The sequence below is a fragment of the Lissotriton vulgaris genome, chromosome 9 (genome assembly GCF_964263255.1).
Source record: "Lissotriton vulgaris chromosome 9, aLisVul1.2, whole genome shotgun sequence".
In the NCBI taxonomy this organism is placed as follows: domain Eukaryota; kingdom Metazoa; phylum Chordata; class Amphibia; order Caudata; family Salamandridae; genus Lissotriton; species Lissotriton vulgaris.
The window spans coordinates 987,790,706-987,805,422 of NC_141697.1; the positions used below are offsets into that span (position 1 = coordinate 987,790,706).

The 14,717-nt window shown below is 40.6% G+C and overlaps 1 protein-coding gene across 1 annotated transcript in view; it reads right to left on the reverse strand.

The window, feature by feature from the left end:
- Nucleotides 1-2,931: 2,931 nt before the first annotated feature.
- Nucleotides 2,932-14,717, reverse strand: part of LOC147692684 (neuroglobin-like) — a 226,784-nt gene continuing 214,998 nt past the window's right edge. The window contains exons 6-7 of the mRNA XM_086936821.1: nucleotides 5,335-5,415; nucleotides 2,932-4,447 (exon numbers count right to left, since the gene is read on the reverse strand). Coding sequence (XP_086792947.1) covers nucleotides 4,313-4,447; nucleotides 5,335-5,415 — 216 coding nt within the window. The 3' untranslated portion in view covers nucleotides 2,932-4,312. The remainder of the gene's footprint in view (nucleotides 4,448-5,334; nucleotides 5,416-14,717) is intronic.

The window sequence follows — 14,717 nt, forward strand, 5'->3', positions numbered from 1 at the left end:
TAAGGCTGACCATGTGTCCAGTGAAATGCTGCAAGGCTGACAATGTGTCCAGTGAAATGCTACAAGGCTGACAATGTGTCCAGTGAAATGCTGCAAGGCTGACAATGTGTTCAGTGAAATGCTACAAGGCTGACAATGTGTCCAGTGAAATGTTGCAAGGCTGACAATGTGTCCAGTGAAATGCCGTAAGGCTGACCATGTGTCCAGTGAAATGCTGCAAGGCTGACAATGTGTTCAGTGAAATGCTGCAAGGTTGACAATGTGTCCAGTTAAATGCTGCAAAATTGATAATGTAGCCAGTAAAATGCTGCATGACTGACAATATGCCCAGTGAAACCCTGCAAGACTGGCAATGTGTCCAGTGAAATGCTACAAGGCTGACAATGTGTCCAGTGAAATGCTGCAAGGCTGACAATGTGTCCAGTGAAATGTTGCAAAGCTGGAAGTGTGTCCTGTGAAATGCTGCATGACTGACAATATGCCCAGTGAAACCCTGCAAGACTGACAATGTGTCCAGTGAAATGTTGCAAGGCTGACAATGTGTCCAGTGGAATGTTGCAAGCTGACAATGTGTCCAGTGAAATGTTGCAAGCTGACAATGTGTCCAGTGAAATGTTGCAAGGCTGACAATGTGTCCAGTGGAATGCTACAAGGCTGACAATGTGTCCAGTGAAATGTTGCAAGGCTGACAATGTGTCCAGTGGAATGCTACAAGGCTGACAATGTGTCCAGTGAAATGTTGCAAGGCTGACAATGTGTCCAGTGAAATGTTGCAAGGCTGGCAGCCTACAAGAATACCCAGCAAAGCTAAATGTGTTCTGTGAGACAGGGAATGTGAACAGCGAGACTGTAAAATGTGCAGAGTGAGGCTTTAAAGATGCCCTTCTGTGAGTCTTAGAGGATGCCTGGTGATACTGAGAATGGGCCCACTGAGCCTGGGAAGGTGCTCTGTCGTGTGGTGCACAATGTTAGGATGCCCTAACAATTACGCTGCTAAATAAAAATTGTGGGCTGTGCATTGGGAATGTACACTATGGGACTAAACGTTTACCTCTCTGTGGGCCAGATGTATTAAAGGGTTTTACCCATGCTGTGTCTATGGGAAAAGGTGTTCATATATATGGCCCTAAATGACTTAAAATGTGCCACTTGTGCATGTTGCCTGTGAGACTGCTTGTACCATATGAGATTGAGAGAGTTTCTGTGACAATGTGAATGTGCCTCATGGGACAGTAAATGTGCCACTTGACACAGTGGATGAAACCTCAATAATCCGGTTTTTGGTCATGTAAATTGGTGATTAAGCCTGTGAGACTCTGAATGTGGCTTTTGAAACTGAGAACCTGGTGTGTGATACTGAGTCCGTTATTGTATATGTGAAACTGAGAATGTAACTTGTGAGACTGCAAATGTTCCTGTGACAGTAAGAATATGACCTGTGAGACTAAGACTCAGGTGCCTGTGAAAAAGAGAGAGGGGAGTGTGCGTATGTCCTGTTGATTTACTTCAATAGCATGTGAGAATGAGATGTGCCCTTTGAGACTGTAATGTGCAGAGGTGGTTCCTCCTAAAGGGCGGAGGAGCGTTGCCCGTCTGCTGTGAGCACAGCAGAAAACACAAATAAATACATTGTCATGGTAATGCCAGTTTATTTTGCCTCTGATCTGGATCATGCGATTGTGAGGGTAGGGGGCGGATCTGAATCCTGCGATTGCAGGATGACGGCTGCCCATGCCAGTGCGCATTTCTGATTGGTCAGCTGTCTTGCGAGGGCCAGCCCAACATGCCCACTGTAGATGCAGCAATCCCAGGGCTGTGAAACAGCCGGGGGATTGCTGGGACAGGCCGACTGCCTCAAAATGAGTGCAGAGTTAACCTGCTCCAACCAATTCTGGAGCTGCTCTTATGCTGAAACCAGCATGAGAGCAGCTTCAGCATTGGTTGGATGCACGTTCCACTGGGCAGGATTGGAAGTCCTTCCCTTTCCTGCTCGTGGACGCCACTATCAACAGGAGAGAAGTGCAGCACCAGGCAGGAGCAGCATTTATGGGGAAATGTGCACCATTGAGCCCCACCATATTTATGTATTGCTGGTAATGTGCGATGTCGGAGTTCAGAGTGAGAATTTGACCTGTGAGTATTCGAATGTGCCCTGTTACAAGTAGCTGTGCCCTGTTTATTCACTATTACATCACGCCACACTGAGAATGTGCCCTCTAGGTATGTTGCATGTACGTTCCCTATGACCTGATCTATGTATGTTCTCCATCACACTTGGATTGCTGAAGTTCAGAGATTCTCCTTCGGTTGTTAAATCTACACCCCAAACCACGTAGTGCTGTGTATTTCATTATTCTTGGCAATTTAAACAATTGTGGATTATATAAAATGGCACATTATTGAAATTGAGAAACAATTAGTGCCCTGAAATATAAGACTGTGTCGTAGACCAGTAGTTCTTAACCTGGGATCTACGACTGTTTATAGAATTAAATAATATTAGCAGATTAATAAAGTAAATATACAAGAAAAGTGAAAGTGCACATTGAACATTTTAAAATGCTCTGTAAAAGCGAAGGAATTTGAAATTATTAGGCTAAAATTAAGTTGTATCCTTGTCTTTATTCATGGGAGCAGCATAAATACAGAAAAAGTGAATCTAGCCTGGATGATTGGTAGCTTCAATAAAAACACTGTTATTTGCCGACAAAAATAGTGCGTGCTTTAGGAGCAGAAAAGGCAAAGTGAAATGTTAGAGTCTAGCCTATTGCTTTTTCTTTTAAAAATAAAATTAAATTTTGTAAAGCTCCAATCTACGCAGTAAAATGAAAATTGTGACCTGCATTTTTTTGTTTATAAATTAAGTAAAATATACAATAATTCGTATATTAGTGGATGCATACTTGTTCTGTATTTTTTGTGTATTATTTTGAGGTCCAAATTGTAAAAATTGCTTAGGCAGAGATCCCAACTAGGGAATCCACAGAAATCAAATGGTTAAGAATCACTTTCCTAGGCTGTGCACAAGCTCTTCCTGCCATTGGTGTCTTTACCCCAAGCTAAGATGATCTGAAGACCTCTTGAAGGAAGGTGGAGTGAGTTATCTTTTTCTCCAAAAGGTTTGGGTGCCATGGGGTCAGCCATCTCTACTGCAATGCCAAAACAGACCAACACCTGGAAGCATTTTTCCAATTGCCTTATGTTCTGACATAATTTTTAACTCCAGGCAAACCACAGCTAAAGAAGTGCATTGAGAACCAAAATAATTCACAATGTCAGCTAGTACCAATAGGTAGGCGATGCTAATGTCGAGGTCCTATTTCCTGCACTTCTCTGCTTGACCTTCGATTGATAGGGTTAAGAAAAGCCATCCCAGAAAGCATGAGATTTTGCTACCACCTTCCTCAAATTATTTTTAGAATGGCTACTCGTGTTTCTTTGCCCTGCCTTTATCCTGATAAGCAGTTTGCTTACTCCTTTATGCTGCTATCCAGTCTGCTTACTCCTTTCAAGTAGCCCTGGGCACCTCATTCCAGCACACCATGATGGACCATCAGAACACAAGGAATTTTGTCCCATGGCTATGTGCAGAAATTCAAGAGCCTTTGCCAAGTACAGGAGGCAAGGATGTTATCTTCCTTCTTACTCCATTCTTTGCCCCCACAAGCTGTTTGCAGATGAGGTGGTGTCCTCAGGTTACAAGAGATGGCTGCTTCCTCAAAGAGATGTGCTAAACAAATGAACTCCGGAATGGTTTACTCATTCAAGTGAGATGTTGTCTTCCCTGAGTCCTTCAGTATCAGATTCCATGAAGCTGAAGGACGAAGACATGCTATCTTACAGTATGACCGTGCGTTACTGAATAGCCTAGCTTAAAACTGATGTTGAGTCCTTGGGCCAGTATACAGACATTAGAAAATTGAACAGTTGTACAACTGGATCGTGTATGAGTTGACCAAGCAAAGTATGGGAAGAGTTACCATGAACCAGGAAACTGACATCTTGTAGACTAACTCCAGTCTGTACATATGGCTACGATTCTGGATTCTGTGGAAGTATAGACAGGAGTCACTGTGCCTTATCTTTTCCCATTGCAGTAGATAGAGGACATTAAGAATTCATATGTCTTCAATCCATGAAGTCCAGGATTTCCCATTTGTGTCTTCATGGGGTTAGGGATGCAGATGATATGCAGCAAAGCTACTAAGGCATCCTGCCCTCGTCTGCGAAGATAGTTTGAAACTTGCCTTAAAAGGTAGAAAGAGTCCTGCGTAGAGCTTTGGTGCAAATTCTCATTTTCTAAGAGACAAAGTCAGATGCTGTTCTGAGCAGTGTTGGCAACAGGAGATCCAGACTTCTGTGAATAAGTTGTTTGGTTAACACCACTTGTCCGCTCCTCTTCATTGTATCCCCACTTCATCACTGCCGTGAGGTACCGGAACAGACTCTAAAAGAGGCAATAAGGGTCACGACAAGACAGGGATCAAAGGGATATTGCAAATCTGACAGTAGTGAATGTGAAGGTGATTGAGGAAAAATTGATAGGAAGAAAGAGAGGTGCATTAAAGAATTGGTGGAGGGGGAGGACATATAAAAGGGGGAAAGACAGAGAGTAGGAGAGAATGAAGGTGGAATGGAGGGATGGTTGGGGAGGTAGGACAATGTAATATGAGAGAGGGGTGAGAGGAAGGAAGAGGTAGGAATAAAGTGAGATATAAAGGATGGAGAGGTAGATTGAAGGGAAAAGAATGGAGGAAGACAGCAAAAAAGGATGGGGTAGCGAAGAGTGGGCAAAATGGAGTAGAATATGGAACAGAGTAAAAGAGGAAGAAAATAGGGAAAATAGTGTAAGACAAGGGCAAGGGAAGAAAGAGACATGGTCACATCAAATGAAAGAGAATGAGAGAAAGTAAGACTTGCAGAGGTTTGTAAAGAAAAGAGAGTGGCAGGAAATTATACCAAGCGAGAAGCAGCACCAGAGGAGAGATAGACTGAGAGGGATGAGCAGAAATATGTAAAGGGGATGAATGTGGAAAATTGAGATAGTGATGGATTGAAATATGGAGAGAGAATAAGAAAAGAAGAATGGGAGAAATGCAGTGAGAGAAGAAAGTATTTAAAGGGGTACTAGGAGGTTCAGACAGTGAGGGAGGTGAATAGGAAAGAAAGGAGAAAGAGAGCAAAAGAAGGGATACGATGGAAAAAGACATGTGAGAACAGGAGTGAGATAAAGGAGTGAGGAAGAAGATAATTAGAAAGATTATCAGGTAAAAGAAAGCAAGAGATTCCCCCTAGAGAAAGCAGCAGCAACTCCTGAACTCCTACTCCGCTTACCTCCCAGGCCTCATGAACCTCAGATGTCCATCTCTCCTTCAGGATAGGCTTCACAGCGCTAATAAACTGCACACCTACATACTAGAAACATAGAGCAAGGTGTTAGCATGACCTTAAAATTACACCAGTTCTCATGGCACATTTAGGCCTTCATGTCAATGTGAGCAAAACAGGTTGTAGCATTTACTTCACATGATAAACTCTAATTTGCCCAGGAAATGGGATTTAGACATTAACTTAACAATAATAATGGTAAAAAGGGCCTTAGAGTTGAAGTATAAAAACATTGTGCAATTGCAAATTCAATATGGAGCAGAAGAATATTCAGAATGGCTGAGGGAGGGATTAGGAAGAAGTGGGTAGATGGCGGAGACTTGAAGATTAGGGGAGGGTTACAGAAGTGGGTCTGCCGATACTGCTTTCTAGTTCAGAGGTGTTAAGCATAGGTCCAGGAGGACTGGGTCCATGCCAACCATGCATATATGCTTAATTTAGATCAATTCAATGTACATGACATGATCCGGCCCTTCTGAAAGTTTGTTCAGCACTCTTGCATAAGAGCTTTGGTGCAACTGTTATGCATAGGTGAGTCCTCTGCATCTAGTATAGCGGATTCATACAAGGAGGGAAAGCGTCTAACGATTGACCATAACTAGTCTTGTTTAATGGTCTAAAAATATTGTTTTCAGGTCAAATGAGAGCTGTTACAGAAATGGCCTTGGTGGATCTTTGTATAGCTTTTTCGGGTAGGTGTACTAGTTAATCTGGTACTAAAGTCATTAAAATCATTTTATGAATTGATCCCATTTCAGAAAAAAAACTATACATTGCCAAGCCTTTGATCTTTCAAAATGGGGCCATTGTGTACAATATTAGTCGGCATAACTTCAAGTGTTAGAAAAGAAAGGTGTGGAACTCACAAAGGAAAGATCTCTTGGTAGTTTTCATCTTAGACAAAAGAACATTGCAAGTACATTTCTTCAACCCACTAGAATGCTATATTGCCCTATGAAATATAAGTACTCTAACAAAGTTATGGTTTAAGGAAATTCCACCCATGCTGCCCCGTAACGGAAGCAATATTGTTTTTAAGACTGAGATTCTCTTAATTTCTCTCCATTTTCCCAGTACAATCTTGGAATGACTACCTTAAATTATTTGAGTGCAATATAGTGATTACAGACTGATCTTAATACTTTGGGGCCACCCTGGCCAAAAGATTTGGGGCATACGAGCCCCCTTCTGTCGCTCTTGCGCTACGCAAAGTTGTGCAAGAGCAACGCAATTGAAAAATTAGATTGATGAAGACACGCAAGGCCACCTTGCATGGCCCTGAATGGCTTCATAAATCTTGAGTAATGCAACACAACGCAGCACAAATCACTGTGTTGCATTGCTCCGTTCCAGGAAGGTGTTTCTATGGGTGTCTCAAACAAATGAGAGGGGCTCTCTTTCAACCGAAAGGGAATGGAGCACCAGGTTACTGTATGTAAAAACAGAATTTTTCCCTTAGGGTTATTTGTATACAATAAAACACAATCCACATTCACATTATTCACCCATTCAATATTTGAAACAGCCTCAATCAATAGTGAAACATTTGCAAAGGAAAAATATATACCACAAAAAATTAAATAAAAAACAGACTGTTTATTGCAAGGTTAAAAAACATTCCACTGAATGTTCAATAAATACACACAATATAAAAAAACCTTTATAAAAAAGACTTAAGAATTCATACAACTACATAGGAGAAGAGCAAACAAAGACAATCAAATCTGTCTTATAGCTGTTAATCTAGATTTCTTTGGTACAACATTGAGATGGGTTCAATTCCCAATACCCTCACTGATGTTGACCACTCCAAATTTACCTTGTATCGGAGCCTCGACGCGTTTCGGTGGTATTGAGAGATTACAACCACCTTCTTCAGGACATTACAAATTAACTTCTTATTGTCAGCATCACCTATGCACTTGCACATAGGTGAGAGTCCTTTTTCTAGTATTCACTCGTTATGAACTTCCGAGGTAACTGTTACACTCCTAAAGTGCTTGTTCATCGGGGACTGGTTGTCACCTTGATCTAGTTCCCTCTGTTAAAATCTGGGATTAGCCTTATAATGCGATATCTCGTATGCATCTGTGTGTATCGCCCAGTCACCCTTTTCGTGGGTCTGAAGTTTTGCACAATCCTTGTTCTAGGAAAGTGGCTGATTTAATCACTTGCAGACGTATGAATGTTCAGTGCTCACCCCCGGGTATTTAGATGCTCGTGGCTTTTAAGTCCGACGGCACGTTTCCCTGCTGGGTTTCCTTCCGCAACTCGTCTGTTTCTTCATGGTCGCACAATAGAGAAAGTTTCTATGGGTGCACAGTCTAAATAGCGAATCCTAAATATCGACCTACAGAAATATCGAATTTGTAATATCGAAGGTTAAGAATATTATCGAGGTCAAGAATATCGTTGGACAGAATATCGATCCTAAGGTAAGTAATATCTAATTTTTTTATATCAATGTAAGTAATATCGAAGTTAGTAATATCGATATCAAATATATTGATGTTACTAATCTTGATGTTACTAATATCGATATTTGTACTATTGTTATGTATTTTATTATGTATTTAATATGTATGTGTTGTATGTTTTTTGTTAAGTTTTCTACTGGTTTTAAATTATATGTGTACTATTTTTATATGTTAATAATGTTTTTTAAGTCAATTTTGTGTATTAGTACTGGAGCGGGTTGTGGGTTTATAGGGGAATAGGTTGGGAAGTAATTTAATTATAGTAAATTAATTATACATTTTTAGGAATTATAAATTCATTTTAATTAATTTTTACGTTTACGTTTTGTAGCGGGTTGTGGGTTTATAGGTGAATTGGGTGGGAAGTAATTCAATTGGAATTAAGTAATGATTTATTTTTATTTATTGGTATTGATAATTATTTTATTTTTAATTAATTATTAATCGGTAATTCATTTTTTAATTGGTAATTGTTTTAATTGATAATAAATGTGTTAATTGATAATTCATTTTATTAATTGTAATACATTTTTATTAATTGGTAATTAACTTTTAATAATTGATTAATTGATAATTATGTTAAATGTATTATTGGATTGTGCTTATAAGGGAATACTGTTGGAAGTAATTGAAATCTAATTAAGTAAATATTACATTTATTGTTGGGTATTGATAATTAATTTATTGGACATTCATTATTATTTGTAAATATGGTATATTATAATTTTTTGGTTATGAAAATTAATCTATTGTTGATTAATCATTAATTGACAATTAAATATTATTAAATATTATGTATTGCTATTTTTAATTTGTATATTAAAAAAATACTTATTAATTGACAATTATTGTTTAATAAATATTATTTTTTGCTGTAAAAATCATTTTATTGTTCAATATTTTAACTTCATAATCAATTTTTAATAATTAATATATTTTATGAAAAATATTTTATTGTTTAATATGTACTATTTGCCATTTACTATTTATTAATATATATTGGTATTTATTATTCATTTATTGTTAATTAATTATTCAATTGTAATTATTTTTTTAATAATTGTTAATGAGTATTTGTAAATAATATCGAACTATTTAAAAATTAAATTATTATAAATACAAAAATTATTTATAAGTATGTTATATTTAACTTCTATGCTATCCAACACTTTCCCTACTGTTCCACTCTCTGGAGTTAGAATAGTAATTTTTACCCCTACGCTATCCAATGCTTTCCCTACTGTTGCACTCTCTGGAGTTGGAATAGTAATTTTTATACCTACGCTATCCAACGCTTTCTCTACTGTTGCACTCTCTGGTGTTGGAATAGTAATTTTTACCCCTACGCTATCCAACGCTTTCCCTACTGTTGCACTCTCTAGAGTTGGAATAGTAATTTTTACCCCTACGCTATCCAACGCTTTCCCTACTGTTGCACTCTCTGGAGTGGGAATAGTAATTTTTACCCCTACGCTATCCAACACTTTCCCTACTGTTGCACTTTTTGGAGTGGGAATAGTAATTTAAAGCCCTACGCTATCCAACATTTTCATTACTGTAGTTTTTTTGGGAGTTTGAATAGCAGTTTTATTTCTTTAGCTATTTAATATTTTTTGTACTATTTAAGATAATGTAGTATATAATTAATTTTAAAAATATTGAAAGTAAATTTCATTTTTTTAATTTATTAAACATAATTATTTAGTTTTTATTTATGTTATTGTTTTATGTGTGTAGATGGATTTGTAATTTATAATATTTTTTAATAACGTATAAGTTATTAAAATAATTATTCAAACTGATTATTAAGTATATATCTATACTAATATAATAAAGAGAGAGCCCAAACATTTGAGGCGGGTAATCTCAGGAACCACAGCACCAATCACAACACCCAATACAGTGTTGGAAAGGGCAGTTGCAGCAGAAGGACATAGGCTATGCAAACGCCCACCATATACATTTAAAAGGTAAAAGAAACGGGCCAGCAAAGTAGTCCCTTGTGGGCGTGCCTGCGTTGTGCTGTGGGCGTGTGCTGGGGGCGTGACAAACGCTGGGGGCGTGTGGTACGTTCCGCCCTTCATGCCATGTCTCATATCATGTGCTGTGGGCATGTGCTGGGGACGTGGGCGTGTGCGGGGCACGGGATTACGGGAAAAAAGCGAGCGTTGTGCCCAATATTTCATTGTTTTTTCTTCCCAGGTTCTGTACATTCCAGCTCCGGGTGTCCACCCTGCTCACTTTAAATACCCCGCACCCCATAATCATAACCCACTCTTACTCCTTAAAATACCCCAACACCCTTAAACACTAACCCATCTTAACCCTATAAATATACCCTGTACCCCAAAACCCAAACCTATCCCTAAACCATAAAAATACCCCTGTACCCCAAAACCGAAACCTAGCCCTGAACTCTATAAATACCCCTGTACCCCAAAACCCAAACCTACCCCTGAACCCTAAAATACCCCTGTACCCCAAAACCCAAACCTAGCCCTGAACCCTTAAAATACCCCTGTACCCCAAAACCCAAACCTACCCCTGAACCCTAAAAATACCCCTGCACCCCAAAACCCAAACCTAACCCTCAACCATAAAAATACCCCTGTACCCCAAAACCCAAACCTACGCCTGAACCCTAAAATACCCCTGTACCCCAAAACCCAAACCTAGCCCTAAACCCTTAAAATACCCCTGAACCCCAAAACCCAAACCTACCCCTGAACCCTAAAAATACCCATATACCCCCAAACCCAAACCCATACCTAGCCCTGAACCCTAAAAATACCCCTGTACCCCAAAACCCATACCTATCCCTTAACCCTAAAACTACCCCTGTACCCCATAACCCAAAACTATATCTGAACCCTTAAAATACCCAAACCCCCCAAAACATATACCTCAGTACTCCAAAACATATACCCCTATACCCATACCTACCTTATCCAAACATTAAAAAAAAACATGCTTTTACAATTCATGCATTTACAACGAATTTCTTTGTAAATGTATGTGTGGTAAAAGCATATAAAATGTAATGCCATGCGTTATAATGGCATTGCGTAGTCATGGTACTTTCCTAATGAAAGTATGCGGAGTGATGGTATGCGGAAAGAAAGTTGCGTAATAATGGGTGTTTACCCTCCCCCGGTAAGTCCATTGGTGGCACGGCTGCCCACATCTCTAGCAACATACTCATATTTTTTCACCACCGATTTGAAAAATGCACAGGTCTCTCTCATTGATGGCCAGCACCGACATACACTTTTAGACACTCCTCCCGCCACAAGTTCTAGAATTGAGAACTTTAGAGCTGGGGAACTACGTTCGAATCTCGGCATCAGCTCAACATCCTGTGATTCCAGGCAAATCGCTTTGTCTCCCCGTGCCTACCACAAATTAATGTGTTCTTTTGTAATGTAAATTGTGCTCATGCCATGTTGTCGAGTTCGCGCTATATAATATTGCAAGGAAAAATAAAGTAGGGAATCTCGAGTTCACACACTACTGAACGCCCACTCTTAAGTGCATCAGCAGTGCACTGTGAATCGGAGCGTTTCACAGGCATGTCACAGATAAGAAATGCTATCAAAACGAAATCCTACAAAACAATATACTACTCGCCGGCAGCAATTCATACCCGGACAACGTCGGGACGGGCTGCTAGTATTATATATTTTATTTCTATGTTTAATTAATGTTTTATTATTATATATGTATTACTTGTTAATTTTAAACATTATTACATATTTTTAACTATATTTATTTTATTTATAAGTATTATTTACTTTATTTAAAAAAAGAAATTAACAACCCAATATTTTTAATAACAATATTTTTAACATCAATATTTTATTTTCTCGATTTTTGTACTTACCATTAAGTATGGGCCGAAAATCCGTTACGCTCGCGGATTTTGCGGATTTTCGGTAAATTCGCAATCCGCGAGATTTGCGAATTTCCCGCAAAATCCGCAAATTTGCACGCAGCGGATTTTTTTATCTTGGTGATACAATTTTGCTGTGCGCGGCGTTGGTGATACAATTTTGCGGCGCGCGGCGTTTATCATCGTTTGCCGAGTTGTTTTTCTCGATATTTTGCAAATGCCATTTTGGATCTTGCTGCGGAATCCCGCGGGAATTTGGCGAGCGCGATTACGTCATCGCGGCTTGCCAACTTGCACAGCGAGAGTTTGTCAACGCGAGTACGGCGAGATCACGTCTCGCGGTACTTCGCAATTGCGAGATTTGAGATGCGGCGAGCAGCAACAATCTCGCACAAGCGAAAATATAAAATTTGCAATTCTGCACAAGAAATCCACCAGCAAGCAGCATAAACCTTCTTGAAATGATGATTTTTATCTGAATAACTCCTTAGGTTGACATTTGCCTGCACTTTTTTAGCGAGGAGTCCATTTTGGGGAGGGGGGAGGGGGGTGGGAGGAAGGAAGTGCCCCACAGTCTTCAACTTCCTGTTCCTGTCCAGCAGGCTCCTCCCAGTGCTTTGTCCATCTCCTGGTCACTTTTCATTTGGATCTGGAGCTGGAAGGATTACTTTTTGTGGATGCTGCTGGATATTTGGATTTGAGGCCTTTTTGACTTTCTTTGGATCACTGTTGGATTGGAAATTTTACAAGTAAGTTTGTTTGGGGCATTACAGTTGCTGCAACTACAATTTTGGAATTTTCGATTTTTGGGCTGTTTTGGGGACTTTCGCCCAGGGGTACTCAGTGGTGGGTGGACTGAGTCTTTCTGTGGGTTGTCTTGAACTTAAACATCATGGAGGGCATGGATGGATTGGGATTGTGCTGATTTTTCAGTGATTTTCGTTTTTTGGGGCTGTACTTGTGGCCTTTTCACCAGGGGTATTGAGTCTTGCATGGGCCTAGTCTTTCTGTGGGGTGTCTTGAACTTACACATCATGGAGGGCATGGATGGAATGGGATTGTGCTGATTTTGCAGTGTTTTTCGATTTTTGGGGGTGTTCATGGGGAGGGACAGGCCATGTGGCTGGGGGCCATTTTGAGTGCTGATACAGGCCCTGGCCATGTGCTGGGAGGCAAGTGGCCATTTTGAATGTAGGCATTGTTGTTAGGCCTGCAACCATTTTACCTACTTTTCAACCTTTATGCCCAGGGGTAGTGAGTCTTGCATGGGCCTAGTCTTTCTGTGGGGTGTCTTGAATTTAAACATCATGGAGGGCATGGATGGAATGGGATTGTGCTGATTTTTCAGTGATTTTCGTTTTTTGTGGCTGTACTTGTGGCCTTTTCACCAGGGGTATTTGAGTCTAGCATGGGCCTAGTCTTTTTGTGGGGTGTCTTGAACTTAAACATCATGGAGGGCAAGGATGGAATGGGATTGTGCTGATTTTTCAGTGTTTTTTGATTTTTGGGGGTGTTCATGGGGAGGGACAGGCCATGTGGCTGGGGGCCATTTTGAGTGCTGATACAGGCCCTGGCCATGTGCTGGGAGGCGAGTGGCCATTTTGAATGTAGGCATTGTTGTCAGGCCTGCAACCATTTTGCCTACTTTTCAACCTTTATGCCCAGGGGTAGTGAGTCTTGCATGGGCCTGGTCTTTCTGTGGGGTGTCTTGAATTTAAACATCATGGAGGGCATGGATGGAATGGGATTGTGCTGATTTTTCAGTGATTTTCGTTTTTGGGGGCTGTACTTGTGGCCTTTTCACCAGGGGTATTTGTGTCTAGCATGGGCCTAGTCTTTCTGTGGGGTGTCTTGAACTTAAACATCATGGAGGGCTTGGATGGAATGGGATTGTGCTGATTTTTCAGTGATTTTCGTTTTTTGGGGCTGTACTTGTTGCCTTTTCACCAGGGGTATTGAGTCTTGCATGGGCCTAGTCTTTCTGTGGGGTGTCTTGAACTTAAACATCATGGAGGGCATGGATGGAATGGGATTGTGCTGATTTTGCAGTGTTTTTCGATTTTTGGGGGTGTTCATGGGGAGGGACAGGCCATGTGGCTGGGGGCCATTTTGAGTGCTGATACAGGCCCTGGCCATGTGCTGGGAGGCAAGTGGCCATTTTGAATGTAGGCATTGTTGTTAGGCCTGCAACCATTTTGCCTACTTTTCAACCTTTATGCCCAGGGGTAGTGAGTCTTGCATGGGCCTAGTCTTTCTGTGGGGTGTCTTGAATTTAAACATCATGGAGGGCATGGATGGAATGGGATTGTGCTGATTTTTCAGTGATTTTCGTTTTTGGGGGCTGTACTTGTGGCCTTTTCACCAGGGGTATTTGTGTCTAGCATGGGCCTAGTCTTTCTGTGGGGTGTCTTGAACTTAAACATCATGGAGGGCATGGATGGAATGGGATTGTGCCGATTTTTCAGTGATTTTCGTTTTTTGGGGCTGTACTTGTGGCCTTTTCACCAGGGGTATTGAGTCTTGCATGGGCCTAGTCTTTCTGTGGGGTGTCTTGAACTTAAACATCATGGAGGGCATGGATGGAATGGGATTGTGCTGATTTTGCAGTATTTTTTGATTTTTGGGAGTGTTCATGGGGAGGGACAGGCCATGTGGCTGGGGGCCATTTTGAGTGCTGATACAGGCCCTGGCCATGTGCTGGGAGGCAAGTGGCCATTTTGAATGTAGGCATTGTTGTTAGGCCTGCAACCATTTTGCCTACTTATCAACCTTTATGCCCAGGGGTAGTGAGTCTTGCATGGGCCTAGTCTTTCTGTGGGGTGTCTTGAATTTAAACATCATGGAGGGCATGGATGGAATGGGATTGTGCTGATTTTTCAGTGATTTTCGTTTTTAGGGGCTGTACTTATGGCCTTTTCACCAGGGGTATTTGTGTCTAGCATGGGCCTAGTCTTTCTGTGGGG